The 25,889-nt window shown below is 35.3% G+C and overlaps 4 protein-coding genes and 2 long non-coding RNA genes across 7 annotated transcripts; all 6 read right to left on the reverse strand.

Moving 5' to 3' along the window:
- Positions 1–3,698: 3,698 nt before the first annotated feature.
- cenpx (centromere protein X) lies at positions 3,699–5,559 on the reverse strand. Of its 2 annotated transcripts, none has more exons than XM_044100379.1 (5): positions 5,482–5,559; positions 4,932–4,983; positions 4,803–4,853; positions 4,631–4,719; positions 3,699–3,831 (listed from the first exon to the last, which is right to left on the reverse strand). In XM_044100379.1, exons 1-5 carry the CDS (start codon positions 5,515–5,517, stop codon positions 3,817–3,819), a joined length of 243 nt encoding a protein of 80 aa, XP_043956314.1. In that variant the 5' UTR covers positions 5,518–5,559; the 3' UTR covers positions 3,699–3,816. The 2 variants fall into 2 exon arrangements, with proteins under 2 accessions (XP_043956314.1, XP_043956313.1); XM_044100378.1 differs by having other exon boundaries at positions 4,803–4,856.
- Positions 5,560–10,888: 5,329 nt separating this feature from the next.
- Positions 10,889–11,585, reverse strand: LOC122821802. Its single transcript, XR_006369066.1, has 3 exons — positions 11,440–11,585; positions 11,275–11,353; positions 10,889–10,912 (listed from the first exon to the last, which is right to left on the reverse strand). It is a non-coding gene; the product is annotated as an uncharacterized LOC122821802 (long non-coding RNA).
- Positions 11,586–13,577: 1,992 nt separating this feature from the next.
- LOC122821801 (polyadenylate-binding protein 8-like) lies at positions 13,578–14,851 on the reverse strand. Its single transcript, XM_044100021.1, has 5 exons — positions 14,772–14,851; positions 14,569–14,654; positions 14,386–14,481; positions 14,149–14,292; positions 13,578–14,060 (listed from the first exon to the last, which is right to left on the reverse strand). Exons 1-5 carry the CDS (start codon positions 14,779–14,781, stop codon positions 14,055–14,057), a joined length of 342 nt encoding a protein of 113 aa, XP_043955956.1. The 5' UTR covers positions 14,782–14,851; the 3' UTR covers positions 13,578–14,054.
- A 1,104-nt stretch (positions 14,852–15,955) lies between these two features.
- Positions 15,956–16,973, reverse strand: LOC122821853. Its single transcript, XR_006369079.1, has 4 exons — positions 16,944–16,973; positions 16,583–16,759; positions 16,418–16,496; positions 15,956–16,055 (listed from the first exon to the last, which is right to left on the reverse strand). It is a non-coding gene; the product is annotated as an uncharacterized LOC122821853 (long non-coding RNA).
- A 2,372-nt stretch (positions 16,974–19,345) lies between these two features.
- LOC122821833 (polyadenylate-binding protein 8-like) lies at positions 19,346–20,650 on the reverse strand. The gene is made up of 5 exons (XM_044100075.1): positions 20,571–20,650; positions 20,365–20,450; positions 20,182–20,277; positions 19,938–20,081; positions 19,346–19,849 (listed from the first exon to the last, which is right to left on the reverse strand). The coding sequence occupies exons 1-5, from the start codon at positions 20,578–20,580 to the stop codon at positions 19,844–19,846; spliced, it is 342 nt and encodes a 113-aa protein (XP_043956010.1). The 5' UTR covers positions 20,581–20,650; the 3' UTR covers positions 19,346–19,843.
- A 4,016-nt stretch (positions 20,651–24,666) lies between these two features.
- Positions 24,667–25,767, reverse strand: LOC122821765 (polyadenylate-binding protein 8-like). The gene is made up of 5 exons (XM_044099962.1): positions 25,726–25,767; positions 25,521–25,606; positions 25,338–25,433; positions 25,094–25,237; positions 24,667–25,004 (listed from the first exon to the last, which is right to left on the reverse strand). Exons 1-5 carry the CDS (start codon positions 25,733–25,735, stop codon positions 24,999–25,001), a joined length of 342 nt encoding a protein of 113 aa, XP_043955897.1. The 5' UTR covers positions 25,736–25,767; the 3' UTR covers positions 24,667–24,998.
- Positions 25,768–25,889: the final 122 nt, after the last annotated feature.

A 25,889-nucleotide genomic window follows, 5' to 3' on the forward strand; every position in this document is an offset into this window, starting at 1 on the left:
TGGCTCAAACTGCCAGGTATGTTCTAATCATCCCCAGCGTGGGCCTCGTGGCTCCTTAACAAAGCTTGGCCCAAGGACCCCAGGCCCCTTATAGGGGCCCTGGGCCTCCCACAAACCTACATGTCCTGAATAAATATACACATTAATCAGAGATGCTTAGTATGCATTTGTATTCTCTTCACACGCAAGCTTCCTGCAAGATGCATGGGCAGTAAACATCTGCAGCAGGGATTGTTTATATTTATTTTCTTAACAATAAACATTAGCGAGAGTCTAGTATGGGGCATCCAAGAGGAATGCACTAACTTCGAGTCCCCTTTAGCATTCCTCCATGGTTAGACAGTTCCATGCCCATGAGGGGGCCACAAGGGCCTCTTGTCTCCTGAGCACTAATGCATCGCAGCCCTAGATGAAGTGTGGCATTCTTACACGCACATACGTTCAAGAACAGATGCATCTTATGGCGTCATATTCCCTTTCTCAGTACTTCTGAATATGTAGCTGAAGCCATGAAGATTAAAAGTGTCACTTGACGTACATGGCACCTGTTGCTGCATTAAGAATCTTGATTTGTTGTCTCTGTAAAAAGACAAAATAAAAAAATATTTAAAAACACTTGGATAATTGCTCATTTCCTCCAGCTTTATACAGATGAAGTCTCAGTCAAACAGAGCCTCAACACAGATTATTTTATGGAAACACTGTCGCTCAAAAGTTTTGGATCACCTAATAATTCTGTTTTCTTTGGAAACATTAAAATGAGTTTGAATAGAAATTATTATACATGAATTGGATAGACAATCAGAGGTAGAAATAAGGATTTTAATGGAAGTATTGAATTGGTTGAGCAGTCTTTGCATTCATAAGTAGATGTGTAACCTAATTTTTCAAAGGTACTCTGACTGGATTTTGTTCGATGTTACCAGAAGCACATCCCATAAGACAAATTGGCTTCACTGACTGACTGTTCCTGTACTGTGGTGGTCAAGCTGCACCCAACAATAGGATTCATATCAGGTAAAGAATCTGTTTTTTCTACTTCTTTCCTGATTTTTGACATATTTTGGAGGTGTATTTTGTTTCATCATCTGATGTAGGACTAAACTGGTTCTATAAAATACTATCTACAGGGTGTTCCTGCAAAAACCAAAGACGGCCTTACCTCCTCAATGTGCCTTTTAGTCTGTACAATTTCTATTTTATTGCGCCTGAAGTACACCCAGACCATCACACTGACTCCACCATGAGCACTGTTTCTATATATTTTCATTTCTTCTGTCTCATAAATGCCTCATACTTTGGCTCATCTGTTTGCAGCAATTTCCACTCTGCTTTTTTGGCATACTTTCCATTGTCTTCTTACTATTGATGTCATCACTGGTGTTTGATGGGTACCAGTCCTTTGAGCCAAATTGTGATACTGTCTGAACGGACAGAAGACTCCTTGCAAATGTCTTATAGAATAACTTGTTTATGCACAATAGGCTGACAGCTCCTTAAGGGAAGCTCATTTCATCCTGCTGATACGTCAAATGGTAAATGCTACTTTACAGTGGTTTACAGTTGCGAAGGTCTTCTAATAATTGACTGCTTTATAAAAGTTACCAACTTAAATTTGCACCCTATCGAATTTATGATAGGATGCCATGATACCATCATGATTGAAGATAGATTGATGGATGATGACAGATGCAGGCCTCTGCCCAAAAGTGTAGCTGTTTATGAAATTAATAAAACTGTTCAAACCGTATTAAAATGTTTCTTATGCAAAATATTGTTCATTAATTTATAACGTTTTATATTTTAACCTTAAATCATAGGTATTAACTCATAGGCTTTCGCCAAAGCAAAACTCCAGCAGTCACAGAAGTGGGTGTGCTATGTTGACTTGTCACATACTGAGCTTTCGTTTGGACTTGAGAAGTTTTGAGGTGACGGAAAGTTGGAAAACTGCGTCAGAAAGAGCAACCGCAGACTAGTTAGAGGAGAATTAGGAGAGAAATCCAATATAATCCTGACGTCTCCTTACCGGGGCTCTGCACAACAATCAAGTCAACTCCACCTCTGAAAAACATTTTTATAAATCATGATTCCTGATACCAGCTTTGTACGCAGTTCGTTTTTATTTATGTAAAAAGCTTGTAGTTCCCAGGACTTGATAGATTATAAACTGTGATGTTGCTTAACTGCCCAAAATGCAAAACCAACATGTCAGAAATAATTTTGGCAGGCAAATTAGTTTAAAATCAATACTAACATTGGCTAAAATTATTTGTATGTCATATTTGAGGCTCTCCCGAAAAAAAAAAAGAAAGAAAGAAAGCTGGACACAGATCAGCCTCTGTCTCCTGGGAAAAGCTTCTCACTCCAGAGCTTCTCCAAGGCGTCTGGACTGTCTGTCGACACTCCCTGCCTTTAATGCAGGATGAAGAAAAGCTTTACCTCATTACTTTTAACGCCCCTCCCCATTCTTTGTCTTAACTGTTTTCGCATGTTTAATAATACTGCCTTCAGATGTAATTTGTTCCATTAGGATGCATAAGCAGAGGAGTCATATGGTAGTGCAAGTACAGAATTCTCATCGATGGAAGAAAAAAGTCAAGGAAAATAGTCTTCAGGTGGTAAAAAAGGACATTTGCATGTGACAAATGTGGCAATGACAAAGTTTGAGGGGAGTTCAAAGGTATTGTTACGCCAAAGAATTAAAATGGTTGTTTTTACTGATCAAAAATGAGGTGTCTTCCCTGATAAACCTTATATTAGTACTGTAGATCATCACATCACTCAACCCTAACCTTCCTGATCGTCTTCTCTGGAGATCACACCAGGGAAACACAAATCCAGCCTGGGCCTTTCAAATTATAAATGATTCTGGGTCAAACTCCAGGTGCCGTGTCCTTGAACACCTATCCAAGCCTGGATTCTTGACTTTCACTTAAGTTGCTTCCAGCTGCATGCGAGTGCAGTGAGTCACCCAAGAGGCACACAAATAAACAGAGTTAGGTGTTGTACAGCTATGCTGACTCACAGTAAAGACACTTTGGTCAAACACACCGCTGGTAGAAAAACATAAGAGCCACTTGGGTTTGAAAAACCCCACATTAGCCTCTCTCCGGTAGGCCCAGCTTCCCCTCCCACCCACCTTCTCTCTGCTGTGATGAAAGCGGAGAGCACCTCTACTCCTCGCCTGTTTTGTTTATTTACCTTCAGAATTACACCCTGCTCCTCTTGGACCATGTTCCGATGTGTTTTGTTATGCTTCCTTTCAAACAGAATCTCTATGCGTGTGGTCTTCGGCCGTGTTTGGCTAACACATGCACGCACACACACGTGCACACACTCTCCCATTCAACTTTCCTCCCTGTGCCAGAGGTCCCCTTTGCCCTTCCCCCTACCTCTAACCAAACATCGCAGGACAGCAAAAGGGAACTTCAAAGTGGCCAGAGGGGGTACTCCTTTTTTCCTGGCACTTGTCATCATCTAAGGGACTGGCTGCTCCCCTTATTACTCTAATTGCTTCCAACTGCTCCTGGAGGCTTTGATGAAGGGCGCCATGGAGCATGCTGGAAGCACCTGTTGTTCCATAGATGAGCACAGGTGGCCCTTATTGGTGGAAGTGGGGTTACGTTTGGACAACACTGTGGGGTTTTTAAATTTAAATCTGAAAAAAATACATACATAAACACATGACAGGAATATCAACGTGACCTCAGATTTAATTTGGTAGGTATTTTTACTGAAGAAAAAAAACAAATCTCAAAAACAAAAACTTGCAACAACTTGTTAGCTGCCCTCTGGCTCCATCTTGTGGTTCAACTAGAAATCCAGAAGCTGCAAAAGGAAACGAGATGAAAAACCGCAAGTTAAAAACAAGACTTTTATTCAAAAAAATACACATTTACTGTTTAACTTAGGTTTTAGAATTGAAAGGAAACTGGATGAATTTGTTTCAACTTGATTCAAACTACATTTACATGACACCTCCATTTCATTTTAGTTAAAGGGGCAGTATTATGTAAAATCGACTTTTTTCACATCATGTTATGATGTTATTCTTAAAAACATAGCTGGAGAGTGGCTTGATTTTTTCATGCATGTTTGAGAAATCCTTTACTCTCCCATGGCAACCATTATGCTGTGCAAAACGCCTGGGGGGGCCTAGTGCCACTCTGGGGCATAGCTCCTCCTCTGAGTTGCAGTTTCCAGCACCTGTGCAACGCTGAAAAAAACGCTATTAAGGGATTAATAGAGGAGTGATGTTGTGATGACTTCCTGAATGTGGAGTCCCAGAAAGAGCAGTATTTTTTAAAGAAAAAGAGCCCCAATTTCAAGGTTAATAAACAATATAATTCTATATTATACATTTCATTTTCAGAAGTTAACACATTCAATTGTTCATACAATAAAATGTCACGTTGTGCCTAGAAAACACACAATATTGCCCCTTTAAATCTTAACCAAAATCACAATTTTCCTATCTGAGCCATTACGCATATATATATATATGTATATATTTAGATCTGTTTATGACTAAACCAGTTCTTACTTAAAAGTTGAATAAGATTTAATTAAAGTTACAATGGCTATATGTAAGCATGCCAAAAGTTCCTGAACCTGTTGAGCAACTTACCAGCTGAGGCAGGATCTTCTCAAAATGCTCTATCTCAACTTGGCTGCAGTCCTCAGATTCAGCTTGTTTCAGCGATCTCAAAGCAGCCTCTGGCAATGACCAAAGAAATTTATTGCTGTGCAACTTAACTTGAGTACAGTAACGCAGTAAATCTAGACACTGAAATCGTCACCTTGCACAAATACTTTCAGCATTTCTCTCATGAGTAGCGTAGCGTCACTGCCTACTATAACAAAAAGATTTATTCAGTTTCGTCACCAAATTACAAATAATAAAAATAGAACACTGTTCTGAAACTCACATCTGGTTTTGTCCTCTTTAAAGGAACTGCACAGGAGTTTGCTCACGGTTTCCTACGAGATGTAAAAGAACATAGTGAAGGAGAGTAGAAATAAATCTCACTAAATTAGAATATTAGTGAAAACGTCAACAAGTAATTCAATAAGTTAAGTTTAACTGTGCACTACATACATGAATGAGATGCCAGATGTGTTTTTTTTTTTTTTTTTTTTTTTACTTGCTTCTCTGTAACAAACAGACTTACCTTTTAAAAATTACATTCTGTGAAACACCATCGGGATTTCCAGATGTTGTCAAACCAAGCTTAGAATATTTAGAACTTTATTAAATGCTTAAGAAACGAACTTCAATTCGGCGACTGCATAATTTGCCATTTGCTTGATCTAAAGTTAAACAACAAACAGTGCTTTCGTAGTTAGGTCTGTTAAAGGGGGAAGGACTTTTGGTAACGTAAGCATACAAGAAGGATACAGCACGAGTTATTTTGAATGTATTTAAAGCTGAAACAAGTCGGTAAAAACTTGAAATTTGAGCGAAGTTCCCGCTCCTACCTTTTTGAAGTAGACTTCTTCCTCTTTCTCCGCCATGTTTTCGCAACCAGTGTTGACGCTGTGCACCGGATTGGCTGTTCATCTGTGACGTAACTCATTGCGTCCAAGGTTAGTAGTTTAGTTCCTATGGCAAGCCATAAGTTCCAGATTCTGACATTAAACGTATGTCGCTAATATTTTTTTTTCTTCTATTTACACAGCGTTTGCTCTATAAATTGCTATTGTTGCATCAAAATAAATTATTTACCTTGTAATTATTCTGAAGAATTTAGTTATTTGTCAGTTTTTAGTTCATTGACCATCACGTTGATTACAAAAAATAAAAACACAACAATATTTTCAATTTAATTTATATACATTTATTTAATATTAGAATTGTATATGTTAGAAACAATACAAATGTGACTCAAAAATGCAGTTATTTTTCACAGCAGAGTTGTGATATATAAAGTGTGCATAAGACATAAGAATTTGGCTTATCTAATTTGCAAATGCACACTTTATATTTTATTCATCTATCATTGACAATGACATATTTGGACAAAATATTTCTCAAAAATACACAGGCATATCAATGCAAAATGTGAGAAAGATTTATGAAGAAATGTGCCATATAACATATATAACAGATGTGATGGCAAATTTGCAAGAGTTTAAATGTTATTTAGAGAACATTGTTAAAGCCTGCAAGTCTTCTCGAGATTCTTGATTTATCTCAACATTAATCGGTTTGTTTATTCTTGTCATCTTCACCTAACCACTTAGGATCTTCCAGTCTGTAGCCTAGACCATTTAGACGGCGAGTTGAAGGTTTATTTTGCCCTGGGATGGGCACATTGTCTGACTCGCCTTCGGCCTACAAGACAGAGTTTTATCAGGTGACATGGCAATAAATGAAAAATACACACTTTGCTCTCACATGGAAAGCAAATTTTACTCACCTTTGGACTAACAACCCGTCTTACTTTACATTCTTTTCCAAATATAAAGTGAGGACCAGCCCAGTCTGCTTGGTCTGCTTCATCTTCTGTGGAAAACCTCACATAGGCCAGTCTATCCTTTGTAGAATTGGGACTATTCTTGATCTTGGATCAAATCAAAACACATATGGCGATGTTAATATGGTTATACAATCACTTTTGCAAATAATTCCAGACAAAATTAAATAAAGGTATAAAATAACATTACTTATAAAATGTGGGCTTGAATTTACCTTGCACATTGTGATGCAACCCCATTCTGCAAAATATGTAGCCAGATGGCTTTCACTTACATTGGGGTTCAGGTCTGTGATGAACAAGCCATGATCCTGTTCAGTCATTGAAAAACAAATAAGCTTAAGGATTCCATTAATATTTAGCTTCACATTGCATCAGAAATTCTTTACCAAGGCATAGTATGGGGATAGACTGGCCACATATATCTTCGGAAGTTTTATGAAAATTCTTTTTGGTGCCGTCCCAACGTTCTCTGAAATAAACACAATTCAGGACCCTTTTTATAATTTGCTCCAAGTAATAAAGCTAGGATAAAAAAATTAAAAGAATATAAAATAAAATCAAGAATGAAAGCTTCGCCTTACCAGACGCCATTATCCAGACACAGATGTGAGACAAACGTGAAAAAAAAGATTATGTGCAACAAACAGACGAACGAAGCATAACTTATGCTCAAGTACAAGGAAATCTCCTCCTGCTTTTAGTTTTGTTTTAATCTGAAGTTCAAAGAAAAAATGTGCTTCAACCTGTCAATGTCACAAAACCTGTTAAGCAGCCAGGGTGAAAACTTTAATTAAGGGCTTACTTTTTTAATAAAACTGACAGCGATAAAGATTTGTTTTTGTTTTTGTTTGTTTTTGTCGCGCAACATCAGTTATTGGTATAAAGCAAATGAAAAAATCTTTTCTGGATGATATGTTAGAGAAGTTTATGCAAAGTTATTTTTTCAGAGAAGTGCAGTATGAGATGATATAAAAACAGTCAAAACATGACTGCCAGCTGTGAAAAGTTTGTGCAACCAATTTTTGGCAATAGGCAAAAGCTTTAAATCTTCTGGATTAAATATTCTATAATAATTCGCTGGTTTACATGGAGAAGGAGAAGAGTTTCTTTGACCAATTTATTTTGAACAATCCCTGTCTAGATGTCTAAGGGTTTGGTTCTGGCTCTAATCTTAGCCATCCCAAAGTGTCGGCCGGAAGGAAGAAGGTCAAACTTACAATAAAGACAATTTTCAAGGATATTCTTCTCAGAACAATCTATCTACTTGTATTTTGGCCAAACCAAAATCAGTGACTATTACACTTGTTACAAAATACATACAGTGCAAACATGCTATTGGATAACAATGGATGCAGAAGAATTCAGGCTGATATGGTACTTTAATCAAAGCTCACAAAGTATATATCAGAACTTGCAACTTGTTTTAGTTTTGTTTTCCATCACGTTTATGAGTGATGTTCTGTTCCGCCATCTCAACTGATGAGATAACACTGTTCAACTTAAATACCTTTGAAAAGTAAGCATGTTTTTCCAGTCAGTGTTTACGCTCTGCACTGTGATTGAATGTCAATCTGTGACATAAATCATTGCGTCCAAGGATACAAGTTTAGCAGTATTCTTTTGCATTTAAGCAACTTTTACTTAACAATTTGCTTTTGTTATTAAATTACATTACATATCAAAATAAGAGCTTTGCCTTGAGTAATTGTTTATGGTCACGTGACTTTTGTTGTCTTAGCAGTTTCAGATTTAGGGGCCATCATTTTGACCTCATATGAATATACCACATCAATAAATTCAATTTAGTTTATGCATGTTTATTGTTAGAAACAAAAAATGTGGTTCAACAGTACAGTTATTTTTCAAATCAAAGTTGTTTGATAGTCTGAATTGACATCAAGTAGTATACAGGAGTTTAGCTTATTTAAAAAGTACCATGTATGCTCTTCTATTGTTGACGATAACATTCATTTGGGGAAAATATTTACCCATTAACAGACACATCCAAGCAAAAGGTGAATGATTTACAAAAAATTTTAAAAAATAAAATAAAGAAGATGTGTTAGGTCTCCATAACATAATAGACCTCATGGCAGTTTAGGAAGTATTTACAGGTTATTTTGACAACACAAAGTCTTTGTCTTAGGTCTTCTAAAGACAATACATCTTAAAATTGGTCAGTTTGTTCATTCCCTTCATCATCTAACCACTGAGGGTCTTCCAGCATGTAGCCCAGACCCATTGGACGGCGAAGTGAAGGTTTAATTTGCACTTGAGTGGGCGTTACGTCTGACTCGCCTTTGATCTACAAGACAAATTTGTATATTAGGTGACAAGGTGATAGATGAAAAATGCACACTTTGCTCGGATATGAAAGGCAAATTTCACCTCACCTTTGGACTGACAACCCGTCTAACTTTACATTCTGTCCCTCCTATAAAGTGAGGACCAGCCCAGCCTGCTTCGTCTGCTTCAGCTTCGGTGGAAAACCTCACATAGGCCAGTCTACCCTCTGAAGAACCGGAGCTATTCTTGACCTTGGGTCAAGTCAAAACACAAATGGTTATAGAATCATTTCTGTAGATAAATCAGGACAAAATGATAGAAAAAATGTAAAATATGTGGGTTTGACTCTACCTTGCACATTGTGACACATCCAAAAGGTTTAAAATAGGCAGCCACATAACCTTCATTTATGTTGGGATTTAGGTCTGTGATGAACAAGCCATGATCCTGTTAAATGACAGAGAAACAAAGACGATTAAAGATCCCAAAAATATTTAGCAATAAATGATCCATGTAGCATCAAAAATTGCTTACCAAATCATAGAATTTGGACAAATCAGCCCAGAACTTCTTTGGGAGCTCCATAATTATTAACTTTTTAAGTGCTCTCTCACTGATATCTGAAATAAGTAGAATTCATTATACTTTTTTAATACTTTTTTTCTCCAAGAAAAAAAATTCAGGCAAAAAAAACTACATAAATTAGAAGTTAAAAATATTAAAGAGTTTTCACTTACCAGAATCCATGATCCAGATGCAGATGTGAGACAAATGGAAAGAGTGAGAAGATCAACTATGCCCAACAAGTGGATGAAGCCTCATTTATACTCCTCTGAATGAATAGATTTCCTCCTAAATCCAGTAGGAGGAGAAAATCTCCTCCTACTTTTACTTCCGTTTTAATCTCGAGTTCAAAAGAAATGTGCGTTTAAAAAAATATCTATGTCACAAAACCTGTTAAGCAGCCAGGTGAAAACCTCTAAACAGGGGTTTTCACCTACTGTTGCACGAACAGCGACAAACATATTTTTATTGTCACATGACGTCTGACGCGGTAAGTGGGAAATGTAAAGAAAAAAAGAAAATCTTCCGTGGAAGATATGTTAGATAAGTTTATTTGTTATTATTAGATAAGTTTTCAGTGAAATTCGGTTTGAGATTATATAAAAACAGTCAAAACATGAGTGACAGTTGTTAATTTTATATTATATACCATAGTATATTTTGCAACACAATTATTGCTAATATGAGAGCTTGTAGTTTTCTGCACTAAATATTCCATAACAATTCACAAGTTTAAGCAAACGTAGAGGTATATTCATAGAATAAAGCATATCTATTCTATGAATTTTGGCATGTTTGATGAAAACAATTATCACAAATGATGGGACATCATTAAGGACTGACTACCTGTCCAGGATGTGCCCAAAAGCGCATCAGATGACATCGAAGTCATGTAATAGGGGCTTTCTAACAACCCCTTATCTGAAGTAGATATATTTCAATGAGGTTGTAGAAAAACAAAGCATTCCTCAGAGTGGAGCAAAGTAACAGCCAGACGGATTTTCTCCTCCAAAATTTAACGGATGTCAGCATTTTAAAATGACTCACACAGATAGGACTGTTTCTAGTAGAGGAAACATTAATTGTAACTTCATAAAACATCATAAATCCAAATGATCCCTTCAAGTTAATTTGAGATAAATTTTTGTAGTGTAAATGAATGTGTTGGGTACTACATAAATTAGATATATGTGCCACTGTTGCAAAAGTCCATGTGTTTTGCAGACAGAGATTGTTTAGTAAAAGGTTTTCAACACCCACATCTCTGTTCTAAAGCCTTCAAAATAAAAGTCAAATTTCTCAGTGTCTAGACATCTCAATGCTGATAACACTATTTAAAGACCAGTGTGCATGACAATGCGGAGATATCCTCTTCCTCTGACAAGAACATTAATTTGAAATGCATGACAGTTCTCAGTGCAATCTGTTATTTCTATAGTAATGATGGGCGCTGCAGTTACCAGAAAGGTTTCCAAAAAGGAAGTGAACCCAGTTCACCTGTATCTCTTAGTAGAATTTGGATTGTTTTCCTCATACCAATACTGCAGTTGGCTTACGAGGAATTTTTTGTCTTTACTTTCCTGAATTTAGAGAAAGCAACATTTAGATCAACTCACATTTTACTGGTGTCTTGCTTTTTTCACAAGCTAAAGACCTAGGAATTCAATGTTAAAATCCATTGTTAAATATTGATTTCTATAAGCCATATAATAGAAGACACAGAGCTTGCATAGTTTTAATCTAGACTAAAACAAGATTAAAAGCAAGGTTTTACTTGCATCATCAATTTGCTCCCAACAAATCCCTTTGTTGAGATTTATGATATAGATCAAAACTAAATAGCTCATAATGGTGAAGTGAAAGGAAAATCTATTGTTTTCCCCAGATTCCAACACACTGGTCAGGTTTCATTTATTCTAGATCAAAGAAGAGTTTCACTTACATCGTCAATTTGCTTTTCTAACCGTCTGATGATTTTCCTTTGGCCATCTACTACCTGAATACGGAAATATATTAGCAGTCTAAAAACAGGAGAAAAGTATTAAAAACATTAGACCAAATCAGGCAAATTACATAATCTGGGTTACTTATGATTATGAGGACCTACAGAAATACACCAGAGGGCATGAACAAGAAGATTGGGTTATCTGTGAAAGCTTTGTAAGCTCGAATGAGCCAAGAAAGAATTTGGTGATAGTCCTTCATCCTCTCAGCCCACAGGTTCACAGACTCCAACATACTGGTTAGGTTCCTAAAAGGCCACATCATGATGATGGTTTGATTCTGTACAGGACAGAGATTCTGTGAGATTATGGTTAAGACACATAATATACAATATTCACTTCCAAAATAGTTTTCATGTTTTTTGACAGAAAAAAAACAGTCCCCTCTGTGTTTTATTCCACAGCTCTGTAAAACAGCAACATTTTCTGTGAGCAACACATTCAAGAAGTAACATGGCACTCACATCCAAACCGTATACGCAAGAAAAACAGCAAAATAACAGCCAGACGGATTTTCTCCTCCAAAATTTAACGAATGTCAGCATTTCAAATGACTCACACAGATAGGACTGTTTCTAGTAGAGGAAACATTAATTGTAACTTCATAAAACATCATAAATCCAAATGATCCCTTCAAGTTAATTTGAGATAAATTTTTGTAGTGTAAATGAATGTGTTGGGTACTACATAAATTAGATATATGTGCCACTGTTGCAAAAGTTGATGTGTTTTGCAGACAGAGATTGTTTAGTAAAAGGTTTTCAACACCCACTTCTCTGTTCTAAAGCCTTCAAAATAAAAGTCTTCCAATCATTCCAGATTTCTATCAGATACTTTAAGCTCTATTTAGTTATCTTCTACGCATTTTGGTTTGGCATTGATCAGCAATGATAAACAAAAGAAACTCTCAGTAAAAATATTTTGTTCTTTTGAAGATAAATGACTCGTCTCAGGAAAAAAGGCCTTCAATTATTTGACAGTGCATGCTTTAAAAATGTTGTAAAATTTCAAGTAAAGATTTGTAATGTGTAGAATTCGACCTGCTCTCTTGTTCTTTGCCCAAATTACAATCAGTAATATTTAAAGCTGTGTTGTAGTTCAGAGGTTGACATTTATCAAGTGACTGGATCTGCGGTTTTTGCTTTTCCACCAGGCTGACAGGAAAATTTACCTTCATGGAAAAATAATTAAGTGATACCAAATATATGATTTGCTGCAGAAACCTGCAAACACCATCTCTGGAATATTTCTAGAAAGACAACGTCACAGATCTGAGAATTACTCTTGTGGACTATTGTGTAAAGCCCCACGACACATTAGGAGAATTAAAACATGAGGTAAAATTTTATTTTTGCATTTTGCAAACAAAAACTTGAAAGTGAATCTAAAATTACATTGAACACAAAGTATTTTATTTATAATAGTCAATCCAGCAGAAGAGTTAAACCTGTTGTAAATTAATCAGATATTTCAATCTTCTGGATCAAATATTCTATAATAATTCACTGGTTTACATGGAGAAGCAGAAGAGTTTCTTTGACCAATTCTTTTTGAACAATCCCTGTCTAGATGGCTAAGTGTTTGGTTCTGGCTCTAATCTTAGCCATCCCAAAGTGTCGGCCGGAAGGAAGAAGGTCAAACTTACAATAAAGACAATTTTCAAGGTTATTCTTCTCAGAACAATCTATCTACTTGTACTTTGGCCAAACCAAAATCAGTGACTATTACACTTGTTACAAAATACATACAGTGCAAACATGCTTTGGATAACAATGGATGCAGAAGAATTCAGGCTGATATGGTACTTTAATCAAAGCTCACAAAGTATATCAGAACTTGCAACTTGTTTTAGTTTTGTTTTCCTTCACGTTTATGAGTGATGTTCTGTTCCGGCATCTCAACTGATGAGATAACACTGTTCAACTTAAATACCTTTGAAAAGTAAGCATGTTTTTCCAGTCAGTGTTTACGCTCTGCACTGTGAATGAATGTCAATCTGTGACATAAATCATTGCGTCCAAGGATACAAGTTTAGTAGTATTCTTTTGCATTTAAGCAACTTTTACTTAACAATTTGCTTTTGTTATTAAATTAAATTACATATCAAAATAAGAGCTTTGCCTTGAGTAATTGTTTATGGTCACATGACTTTTGTTGTCTTAGCAGTTTCACATTTAGGGGCCATCATTTTGACCACATATGAATATACCACATCAATAAATTCATTTTAGTTTATGCATGTTTATTGTTAGAAACAAAAAATGTGGTTCAACAGTACAGTTATTTTTCAAATCAAAGTTGTTTGATAGTCTGAATTGACATCAAGTAGTATACAGGAGTTTAGCTTGTTTAAAAAGTACCATGTATGCTCTTCTATTGTTGATGATAACATTCATTTGGGGAAAATATTTACCCATTAACAGACACATCCAAGCAAAAGGTGAATGATTTAAAAAAAATAAATAAAAATAAAGAATATGTGTTAGGTCTCCATAACATAATAGACCTGATGGCAGATTAGGAAGTATTTACAGGTTATTTTGACAACACAAAGTCTTTGTCTTAGGTCTTCTAAAGACAATACATCTTAAAATTGGTCAGTTTGTTCATTCCCTTCATCATCTAACCACTGAGGGTCTTCCAGCATGTAGCCCAGACCCATTGGATGGCGAAGTGAAGGTTTAATTTGCACTTGAGTGGGCGTTACGTCTGACTCGCCTTAGATCTAAAAGACAAATTTGTATATTAGATGACAAAGTGATAGATGAAAAATGCACACTTTGCTCGGATATGAAAGGCAAATTCCACCTCACCTTTGGACTGACAACCCGTCTAACTTTACATTCTGTCCCTCCTATCAAGTGAGGACCAGCCCAGTCTGCTTCGTCTGCTTCAGCTTCGGTGGAAAACCTCACATAGGCCAGTCTACTCTCTGAAGAACCGGAGCTATTCTTGACCTTGGGTCAAGTCAAAACACAAATGATTATAGAATCAGATAAATCAGGACAAAATGATAGAAAAAAAGGTAAAATATGTGGGTTTGACTCTACCTTGCACATTGTGACACATCCAAAAGGTTTAAAATAGGCAGCCACATAACCTTCATTTATGTTGGGATTTAGGTTTGTGATGAACAAGCCATGATCCTGTTAAATGACAGAGAAACAAAGAAGATTAAAGATCCCAAAAATATTTAGCAATAAATGATCCATGTAGCATCAAAAATTGCTTACCAAATCATAGAATTTGGACAAGTCAGCCCAGTACTTCTTTGGGAGCTCCATAAATATTGACTTTTTATGTGCTCTCTCACTGATATCTGAAATAAATAGAATTCATTATCCTTTTTTAATGTTTTTTTCTCCAAGAAAAAAATTCAGGCAAAAAAAAAACTACATAAATTAGAAGTTAAAAATATTAAAGAGTTTTCTCTTACCAGAATCCATGATCCAGATGCAGATGTGAGACAAATGGAAAGAGTGAGAAGTTCAACTATGCCCAACAAGTGGATGAAGCCTCATTTATACTCCTCTGAATGAATAAATTTCCTCCTAAATCCAGTTGAAGGAGAAAATCTCCTCCTACTTTTACTTCTGTTTTAATCTCGAGTTCAAAAGAAATGTGCATTTAAAAAAATCTATGTCACAAAACCTGTTAAGCAGCCAGGTGAAAACCTATCAGGGGTTTTCACCTACTGTTGCACGAACAGCGACAAACATATTTTTTTTTGTCACATGACATCTGACGTGGTAAGAGGGAAATGGAAAGGAAAAAAGAAAATCTTCCGTGGAAGATATGTTAGATAAGTTTATTTGTTATTATTGGATAAGTTTTCGGTGAAATTCGGTTTGAGATTATATAAAAACAGTCAAAACATGAGTGACAATTGTTAATTTTATATTATTTATTAGTATTTATTTTATAGTATTTTTTGCAACCCAATTATTGCTCATATGATAGCTTGTAGTTTTCTGCACTAAATATTCCATAACAATTCACAAGTTTATGCAAACATAGAGGTATATTCATAGAATAAAGCATATCTATTCAATGATTTTTGGCATGTTTGATGAAAACAATTATCACAAATGATGGGACATCATTAAGGACTGACTACCTGTCCAGGATGTGCCCAAAAGCGCATCAGATGACACCGAAGTCATGTAATAGGGGGTTTCTAACAACCCCTTATCTGAAGTAGATATATTTCAATGAGGTTGTAGAAAAACAAAGCATTCCTCAGAGTGGAGCAAAATAACAGCCAGACGGATTTTCTCCTCCAAAATTTAACGGATGTCAGCATTTTAAATGACTCACACAGATAGGACTGTTTCTAGTAGAGGAAACATTAATTGTAACTTCATAAAACATCATAAATCCAAATGATCCCTTCAAGTTCATTTGAGATAAATTTTTGTAGTGTAAATGAATGTGTTGGGTACTACATAAATTAGATATCTGTGCCACTGTTGATTTAAAGACCAGTGTGCATGACAATGCGGAGATATCCTCTTCCTCTGACAAGAAAATTAATTTGAAATGCATGACAGTTCTCAGTGCAATCTGTTATTTCTATAGTAATGATGGGCGCTGCAGTTACCAGAAAGGTTTCCTAAAAGGAAGTGAACCCAGTTCACCTGTATCTCTTAGTAGAATTTGGATTGTTTTCCTCATACCAATACTGCAGTTGGCTTATGAGGAATTTTTTGTCTTTACTTTCCTGAATTTAGAGAAAGCAACGTTTAGATCAACTCACATTTTACTGGTGTCTTGCTTTTTTCACAAGCTAAAGACCTAGGAATTCAATGTTAAAATCCATTGTTAAATATTGATTTCTATAAGCCATATAATAGAAGACACAGAGCTTGCATAGTTTTAATCTAGACTAAAACTAGATTAAAAGCAAGGTTTTACTTACATCATCAATTTGCTCCCAACAAATCCCTTTGTTGAGATTTATGAGATAGATCAACCCTAAAAAGCTCATAATGGTGAAGTGAAAGGAAAATCTATTGTTTTCCCCAGATTCCAACACACTGGTCAGGTTTCACTTATTCTAGATCAAAGAAGAGTTTCACTTACATCGTCAATTTGCTTTTCTAACCGTCTGATGATTTTCCTTTGGCCATCTACTACCTGAATACGGAAATATATTAGCAGTCTAAAAACAGGAGAAAAGTATTAAAAACATTAGACCAAATCAGGCAAATTACATAATCTGGGTTAGTTATGATTATGGGGACCTACAGAAATACACCAGAGGGCATGAACAAGAAGATTGGGTTATCTGTGAAAGCTTTGTAAGCTCGAATGAGCCAAGAAAGAATTTGGTGATAGTCCTTCATCCTCTCAGCCCACAGGTTCACAGACTCCAACATACTGGTTAGCTTCCTAAAAGGGCCACATCCTGATGATGGTTTGATTCTGTACAGGACAGAGATTCTGTGAGATTATGGTCAAGACACATAATATACAATATTCACTTCCAAAATAGTTTTCATGTTTTTTGACAGAAAAAAAACAGTCCCTTCTGTGTTTTATTCAAAAGCTCTGTAAAACAGCAACATTTTCTGTGAGCAACATATTCAAGAAGTAACATGGCACTCACATCCAAACCGTATACGCAAGAAAAACAGCAAAATAACAGCCAGACAGATTTTCTCCTCCAAAATTTAACGGATGTCAGCATTTTAAAATGACTCACACAGATAGGACTGTTTCTAGTAGAGGAAACATTAATTGTAACTTCATAAAACATCATAAATCCAAATGATCCCTTCAAGTTAATTTGAGATAAATTTTTGTAGTGTAAATGAATGTGTTGGGTACTACATAAATTAGATATATGTGCCACTGTTGCAAAAGTCCATGTGTTTTGCAGACAGAGATTGTTTAGTAAAAGGTTTTCAACACCCACTTCTCTGTTCTAAAGCCTTCAAAATAAAAGTCTTCCAATCATTCCAGATTTCTATCAGATACTTTAAGTTCTATTTAGTTTTCTGCACTAAATATTCCATAACAATTCACAAGTTTAAGCAAACATAGAGGTATATTCATAGAATAAAGCATATCTATTCTATGAATTTTGGCATGTTTGATGAAAACAATTATCACAAATGATGGGACATCATTAAGGACTGACTACCTGTCCAGGATGTGCCCAAAAGCACATCAGATGACACTGAAGTCATTTAATAGGGGGTTTCTAACAACCCCTTATCTGAAATAGATATATTTCAATGAGGTTGTAGAAAAACAAAGCATTCCTCAGAGTGGAGCAAAGTAACAGCCAGACGGATTTTCTCCTCCAAAATTTAACGAATGTCAGCATTTTAAATGACTCACACAGATAGGACTGTTTCTACTAGAGGAAACATTAATTGTAACTTCATAAAACATCATAAATCCAAATGATCCCTTCAAGTTAATTTGAGATAAATTTTTGTAGTGTAAATGAATGTGTTGGGTACTACATAAATTAGATATATGTGCCACTGTTGCAAAAGTTGATGTGTTTTGCAGACAGAGATTGTTTAGTAAAAGGTTTTCAACACCCACTTCTCTGTTCTAAAGCCTTCAAAATAAAAGTCTTCCAATCATTCCAGATTTCTATCAGATACTTTAAGCTCTATTTAGTTATCTTCTCTGCATTTTGGTTTGGCATGGATCAGCAATGATAAACAAAAGAAACTCTCAGTAAAAATATTTTATTCTTTTGAAGATAAATGACTCGTCTCAGGAAAAAAGGCCTTCAATTATTTGACAGTGCATGCTTTAAAAGTGTTGTAAAATTTCAAGTAAATATTTGTGATGTGTAGAATTCAACCTTCTCTCTTGTTCTTTGCCCAAATTACAATCAGTAATATTTAAAGCTGTGTTGTAGTTCAGAGGTTGACATTTATCAAGTGACTGGATCTGCGGTTTTTGTTTTTCCACCAGGCTGACAGGAAAATTTACCTTCATGGAAAAATAATTAAGTGATACCAAATATATGATTTGCTGCAGAACCCTACAAACACCATCTCTGGAATATTTCTAGAAAGACAACGTCACAGATCTGAGAATTACTCTTGTGGACTATTGTGTAAAGCCCCACGACACATTAGGAGAATTAAAACATGAGGTAAAATTTTATTTTTGCATTTTACAAACAAAAACTTGAAAGTGAATCTAAAATTACATTGTATACAAAGTATTTTATTTATAATAGTAAATCCATGCAGAAGAGTTAAACCTGTTGTAAATTAACCAGATATTTCAATCTTCTGGATCAAATATTCTATAATAATTTGCTGGTTTACATGGAGAAGCAGAAGAGTTTCTTTGACCAATTCTTTTTGAACAATCCCTGTCTAGATGGTTAAGGGTTTGGTTCTGGCTCTAATCTTAGCCATCCCAAAGTGTCGGCCGGAAGGAAGAAGGTCAAACTTACAATAAAGACAATTTTCAAGGTTATTCTTCTCAGAACAATCTATCTACTTGTACTTTGGCCAAACCAAAATCAGTGACTATTACACTTGTTACAAAATACATACAGTGCAAACATGCTATTGGATAACAATGGATGCAGAAGAATTCAGGCTGATATGGTACTTTAATCAAAGCTCACAAAGTATATCAGAACTTGCAACTTGTTTTAGTTTAGTTTTCCATCACGTTTATGAGTGATGTTCTGTTCCGGCATCTCAACTGATGAGATAACACTGTTCAACTTAAATATCTTTGAAAAGTAAGCATGTTTTTCCAGTCAGTGTTTACGCTCTGCACTGTGATTGAATGTCAATCTGTGACATAAATCATTGCGTCCAAGGATACAAGTTTAGTAGTATTCTTTTGCATTTAAGCAACTTTTACTTAACAATTTGCTTTTGTTATTAAATTACATTACATATCAAAATAAGAGCTTTGCCTTGAGTAATTGTTTATGGTCACGTGACTTTTGTTGTCTTAGCAGTTTCACATTCAGGGGCCATCATTTTGACCACATATGAATATACCACATCAATAAATTCAATTTAGTTTATGCATGTTTATTGTTAGAAACAAAAAATGTGGTTCAACAGTACAGTTATTTTTCAAATCAAAGTTGTTTGATAGTCTGAATTGACATCAAGTAGTATACAGGAGTTTAGCTTATTTAAAAAGTACCATGTATGCTCTTCTATTGTTGATGATAACATTCATTTGGGGAAAATATTTACCCATTAACAGACACATCCAAGTAAAAGGTGAATGATTTAAAAAAATAAATAAATAAATAAAGAATATGTGTTAGGTCTCCATAACATAATAGACCTGATGGCAGTTTAGGAAGTATTTACAGGTTATTTTGACAACACAAAGTCTTTGTCTTAGGTCTTCTAAAGACAATACATCTTAAAATTGGTCAGTTTGTTCATTCCCTTCATCATCTAACCACTGAGGGTCTTCCAGCATGTAGCCCAGACCCATTGGACGGCGAAGTGAAGGTTTCATTTGCACTTGAGTGGGCGTTACGTCTGACTCGCCTTAGATCTAAAAGACAAATTTGTATATTAGGTGACAAAGTGATAGATGAAAAATGCACACTTTGCTCGGATATGAAAGGCAAATTCCACCTCACCTTTGGACTGACAACCCGTCTAACTTTACATTCTGTCCCTCCTATAAAGTGAGGACCAGCCCAGTCTGCTTCGTCTGCTTCAGCTTCGGTGGAAAACCTCACATAGGCCAGTCTACTCTCTGAAGAACCGGAGCTATTCTTGACCTTGGATCAAGTCAAAACACAAAAGATTATAGAATCATTTCTGTAGATAAATCAGGACAAAATGATAGAAAAGAGGTAAAATATGTGGGTTTGACTCTACCTTGCACATTGTGACACATCCAAAAGGTTTAAAATAGGCAGCCACATAACCTTCATTTATGTTGGGATTTAGGTTTGTGATGAACAAGCCATGATCCTGTTAAATGACAGAGAAACAAAGAAGATTAAAGATCCCAAAAATATTTAGCAATAAATGATCCATGTAGCATCAAAAATTGCTTACCAAATCATAGAATTTGGACAAGTCAGCCCAGTACTTCTTTGGGAGCTCCATAAATATTGACTTTTTATGTGCTCTCTCACTGATATCTGAAATAAATAGAATTCATTATCCATTTTTAATATTTTTTTTCTCCAAGAAAAAAATTCAGGCAAAAAAAAAAAACTACATAAATTAGAAGTTAAAAATATTAAAGAGTTTTCTCTTACCAGAATCCATGATCCAGATGCAGATGTGAGACAAATGGAAAGAGTGAGAAGTTCAACTATGCCCAACAAGTGGATGAAGCCTCATTTATACTCCTCTGAATGAATAGATTTCCTCCTAAATCCAGTTGGAGGAGAAAATCTCCTCCTACTTTTACTTCCTCTTTAATCTCGAGTTCGAAAGAAATGTGCATTTAAAAAAATATCTATGTCACAAAACCTGTTAAGCAGCCAGGTGAAAACCTATCAGGGGTTTTCACCTACTGTTGCACGAACAGCGACAAACATATTTTTATTGTCACATGACGTCTGACGTGGTAAGTGGGAAATGGAAAGGAAAAAATAAAATCTTCCGTGGAAGATATGTTAGATAAGTTTATTTGTTATTATTAGATAAGTTTTCAGTGAAATTCGGTTTGAGATTATATAAAAACAGTCAAAACATGAGTGACAGTTGTTAATTTTATATTATTTATTAGTATTTATTTTATAGTATTTTTTGCAACCCAATTATTGCTCATATGATAGCTTGTAGTTTTCTGCACTAAATATTCCATAACAATTCACAAGTTTAAGCAAACATAGAGGTATATTCATAGAATAAAGCATATCTATTCAATGATTTTTGGCATGTTTGATGAAAACAATTATCACAAATGATGGGACATCATCAAGGACTGACTACCTGTCCAGGATGTGCCCAAAAGCACATCAGATGACACCGAAGTCATTTAATAGGGGGTTTCTAACAACCCCTTATCTGAAGTAGATATATTTCAATGAGGTTGTAGAAAAACAAAGCATTCCTCAGAGTGGAGCAAAATAACAGCCAGACGGATTTTCTCCTCCAAAATTTAACGGATGTCAGCATTTTAAATGACTCACACAGATAGGACTGTTTCTAGTAGAGGAAACATTAATTGTAACTTCATAAAACATCATAAATCCAAATGATCCCTTCAAGTTCATTTGAGATAAATTTTTGTAGTGTAAATGAATGTGTTGGGTACTACATAAATTAGATATCTGTGCCACTGTTGATTTAAAGACCAGTGTGCATGACAATGCGGAGATATCCTCTTCCTCTGACAAGAAAATTAATTTGAAATGCATGACAGTTCTCAGTGCAATCTGTTATTTCTATAGTAATGATGGGCGCTGCAGTTACCAGAAAGGTTTCCTAAAAGGAAGTGAACCCAGTTCACCTGTATCTCTTAGTAGAATTTGGATTGTTTTCCTCATACCAATACTGCAGTTGGCTTATGAGGAATTTTTTGTCTTTACTTTCCTGAATTTAGAGAAAGTAACATTTAGATCAACTCACATTTTACTGGTGTCTTGCTTTTTTCACAAGCTAAAGACCTAGGAATTCAATGTTAAAATCCATTGTTAAATATTGATTTTTATAAGCCATATAATAGAAGACACAGAGCTTGCATAGTTTTAATCTAGACTAAAACTAGATTAAAAGCAAGGTTTTACTTACATCATCAATTTGCTCCCAACAAATCCCTTTGTTGAGATTTATGAGATAGATCAACCCTAAAAAGCTCATAATGGTGAAGTGAAAGGAAAATCTATTGTTTTCCCCAGATTCCAACACACTGGTCAGGTTTCACTTATTCTAGATCAAAGAAGAGTTTCACTTACATCGTCAATTTGCTTTTCTAACCGTCTGATGATTTTCCTTTGGCCATCTACTACCTGAATACGGAAATATATTAGCAGTCTAAAAACAGGAGAAAAGTATTAAAAACATTAGACCAAATCAGGCAAATTACATAATCTGGGTTAGTTATGATTATGGGGACCTACAGAAATACACCAGAGGGCATGAACAAGAAGATTGGGTTTTCTGTGAAAGCTTTGTAAGCTCGAATGAGCCAAGAAAGAATTTGATGATAGTCCTTCATCCTCTCAGCCCACAGGTTCACAGACTCCAACATACTGGTTAGGTTCCTAAAAGGGCCACATCCTGATGATGGTTTGATTCTGTACAGGACAGAGATTCTGTGAGATTATGCTCAAGACACATAATATACAATATTCACTTCCAAAATAGTTTTCATGTTTTTTGACAGAAAAAAAACAGTCCCCTCTGTGTTTTATTCAAAAGCTCTGTAAAACAGCAACATTTTCTGTGAGCAACATATTCAAGAAGTAACATGGCACTCACATCCAAACTGTATACTCAAGAAAAACAGCAAAATAACAGCCAGAAGGATTTTCTCCTCCAAAATTTAACAAATGTCAGCATTTTAAATGACTCACACAGATAGGACTGTTTCTACTAGAGGAAACATTAATTGTAACTTCATAAAACATCATAAATCCAAATGATCCCTTCAAGTTAATTTGAGATAAATTTTTGTAGTGTAAATGAATGTGTTGGGTACTACATAAATTAGATATATGTGCCACTGTTGCAAAAGTCCATGTGTTTTGCAGACAGAGATTGTTTAGTAAAAGGTTTTCAACACCCACTTCTCTGTTCTAAAGCCTTCAAAATAAAAGTCTTCCAATCATTCCAGATTTCTATCAGATACTTTAAGCTCTATTTAGTTATCTTCTACGCATTTTGGTTTGGCATTGATCAGCAATGATAAACAAAAGAAACTCTCAGTAAAAATATTTTGTTCTTTTGAAGATAAATGACTCGTCTCAGGAAAAAAGGCCTTCAATTATTTGACAGTGCATGCTTTAAAAGTGTTGCACAATTTTAAGTAAAGATTTGTAATGTGTAGAATTCGACCTGCTCTCTTGTTCTTTGCCCAAATTACAATCAGTAATATTTAAAGCTGTGTTGTAGTTCAGAGGTTGACATTTATCAAGTGACTGGATCTGCGGTTTTTGTTTTTCCACCAGGCTGACAGGAAAATTTACCTTCATGGAAAAATAATTAAGTGATACCAAATATATGATTTGCTGCAGAAACCTGCAAACACCATCTCTGGAATATTTCTAGAAAGACAACGTCACAGATCTGAGAATTACTCTTGTGGACTATTGTGTAAAGCCCCACGACACATTAGGAGAATTAAAACATGAGGTAAAATTTTATTTTTGCATTTTACAAACAAAAACTTGAAAGTGAATCTAAAATTACATTGAACACAAAGTATTTTATTTATAATAGTCAATCCATGCAGAAGAGTTAAACCTGTTGTAAATTAATCAGATATTTCAATCTTCTGGATCAAATACTCTATAATAATTCACTGGTTTACATGGAGAAGCAGAAGAGTTTCTTTGACCAATTTTTTTTTACAATCCCTGTCTAGATGGTTAAGGGTTTGGTTCTGGCTCTAATCTTAGCCATCCCAAAGTGTCGGGCGGAAGGAAGAAGGTCAAACTTACAATAAAGACAATTTTCAAGGTTATTCTTCTCAGAACAATCTATCTACTTGTACTTTGGCCAAACCAAAATCAGTGACTATTACACTTGTTACAAAATACATACAGTGCAAACATGCTATTGGATAACAATGGATGCAGAAGAATTCAGGCTGATATGGTACTTTAATCAAAGCTCACAAAGTATATCAGAACTTGCAATTTGTTTTAGTTTAGTTTTCCATCACGTTTATGAGTGATGTTCTGTTCCGGCATCTCAACTGATGAGATAACACTGTTCAACTTAAATACCTTTGAAAAGTAAGCAAGTTTTTCCAGTCAGTGTTTACGCTCTGCACTGTGATTGAATGTCAATCTGTGACATAAATCATTGCGTCCAAGGATACAAGTTTAGTAGTATTCTTTTGCATTTAAGCAACTTTTACTTAACAATTTGCTTTTGTTATTAAATTAAATTACATATCAAAATAAGAGCTTTGCCTTGAGTAATTGTTTATGGTCACATGACTTTTGTTGTCTTAGCAGTTTCACATTTAGGGGCCATCATTTTGACCTCATATGAATATACCACATCAATAAATTCAATTTAGTTTATGCATGTTTATTGGTAGACACAAAAAATGTGGTTCAACAGTACAGTTATTTTTCAAATCAAAGTTGTTTGATAGTCTGAATTGACATCAAGTAGTATACAGGAGTTTAGCTTATTTAAAAAGTACCATGTATGCTCTTCTATTGTTGACGATAACATTCATTTGGGGAAAATATTTACCCATTAACAGACACATCCAAGCAAAAGGTGAATGATTTAAAAAAAAAAAAAAAAATAAAGAAGATGTGTTAGGTCTCCATAACATAATAGACCTGATGGCAGATTAGGAAGTATTTACAGGTTATTTTGACAACACAAAGTCTTTGTCTTAGGTCTTCTAAAGACAATACATCTTAAAATTGGTCAGTTTGTTCATTCCCTTCATCATCTAACCACTGAGGGTCTTCCAGCATGTAGCCCAGACCCATTGGACGGCGAAGTGAAGGTTTAATTTGCACTTGAGTGGGCGTTACGTCTGACTCGCCTTAGATCTAAAAGACAAAATTTGTATATTAGGTGACAAAGTGATAGATGAAAAATGCACACTTTGCTCGGATATGAAAGGCAAATTCCACCTCACCTTTGGACTGACAACCCGTCTAACTTTACATTCTGTCCCTCCGATAAAGTGAGGACCAGCCCAGTCTGCTTCGTCTGCTTCAGCTTCGGTGGAAAACCTCACATAGGCCAGTCTACCCTTTGAAGAATCGGAGCTATTCTTGACCTTGGATCAAGTCAAAACACAAATGATTATAGAATCATTTCTGTAGATAAATCAGGACAAAATGATAGAAAAAAGGTAAAATATGTGGGTTTGACTCTACCTTGCACATTGTGACACATCCAAAAGGTTTAAAATAGGCAGCCACATAACCTTCATTTATGTTGGGATTTAGGTCTGTGATGAACAAGCCATGATCCTGTTAAATGACAGAGAAACAAAGAAGATTAAAGATCCCAAAAATATTTAGCAATAAATGATCCATGTAGCATCAAAAATTGCTTACCAAATCATAGAATTTGGACAAGTCAGCCCAGAACTTCCTTGGGAGCTCCATAATTATTAACTTTTTAAGTGCTCTCTCACTGATATCTGAAATAAATAGAATTCATTATCCATTTTTAATATTGTTTTCTCCAAGAAAAAAATTCAGGCAAAAAAAAAAAACTACATAAATTAGAAGTTAAAAATATTAAAGAGTTTTCTCTTACCAGAATCCATGATCCAGATGCAGATGTGAGACAAATGGAAAGAGTGAGAAGATCAACTATGCCCAGCAAGTGGATGAAGCCTCATTTATACTCCTCTGAATGAATAGATTTCCTCCTAAATCCAGTTGGAGGAGAAGATCTCCTCCTACTTTTACTTCCGTTTT

This window comes from Gambusia affinis, linkage group LG19, assembly GCF_019740435.1.
Source record: "Gambusia affinis linkage group LG19, SWU_Gaff_1.0, whole genome shotgun sequence".
Lineage (NCBI taxonomy): Eukaryota > Metazoa > Chordata > Actinopteri > Cyprinodontiformes > Poeciliidae > Gambusia > Gambusia affinis.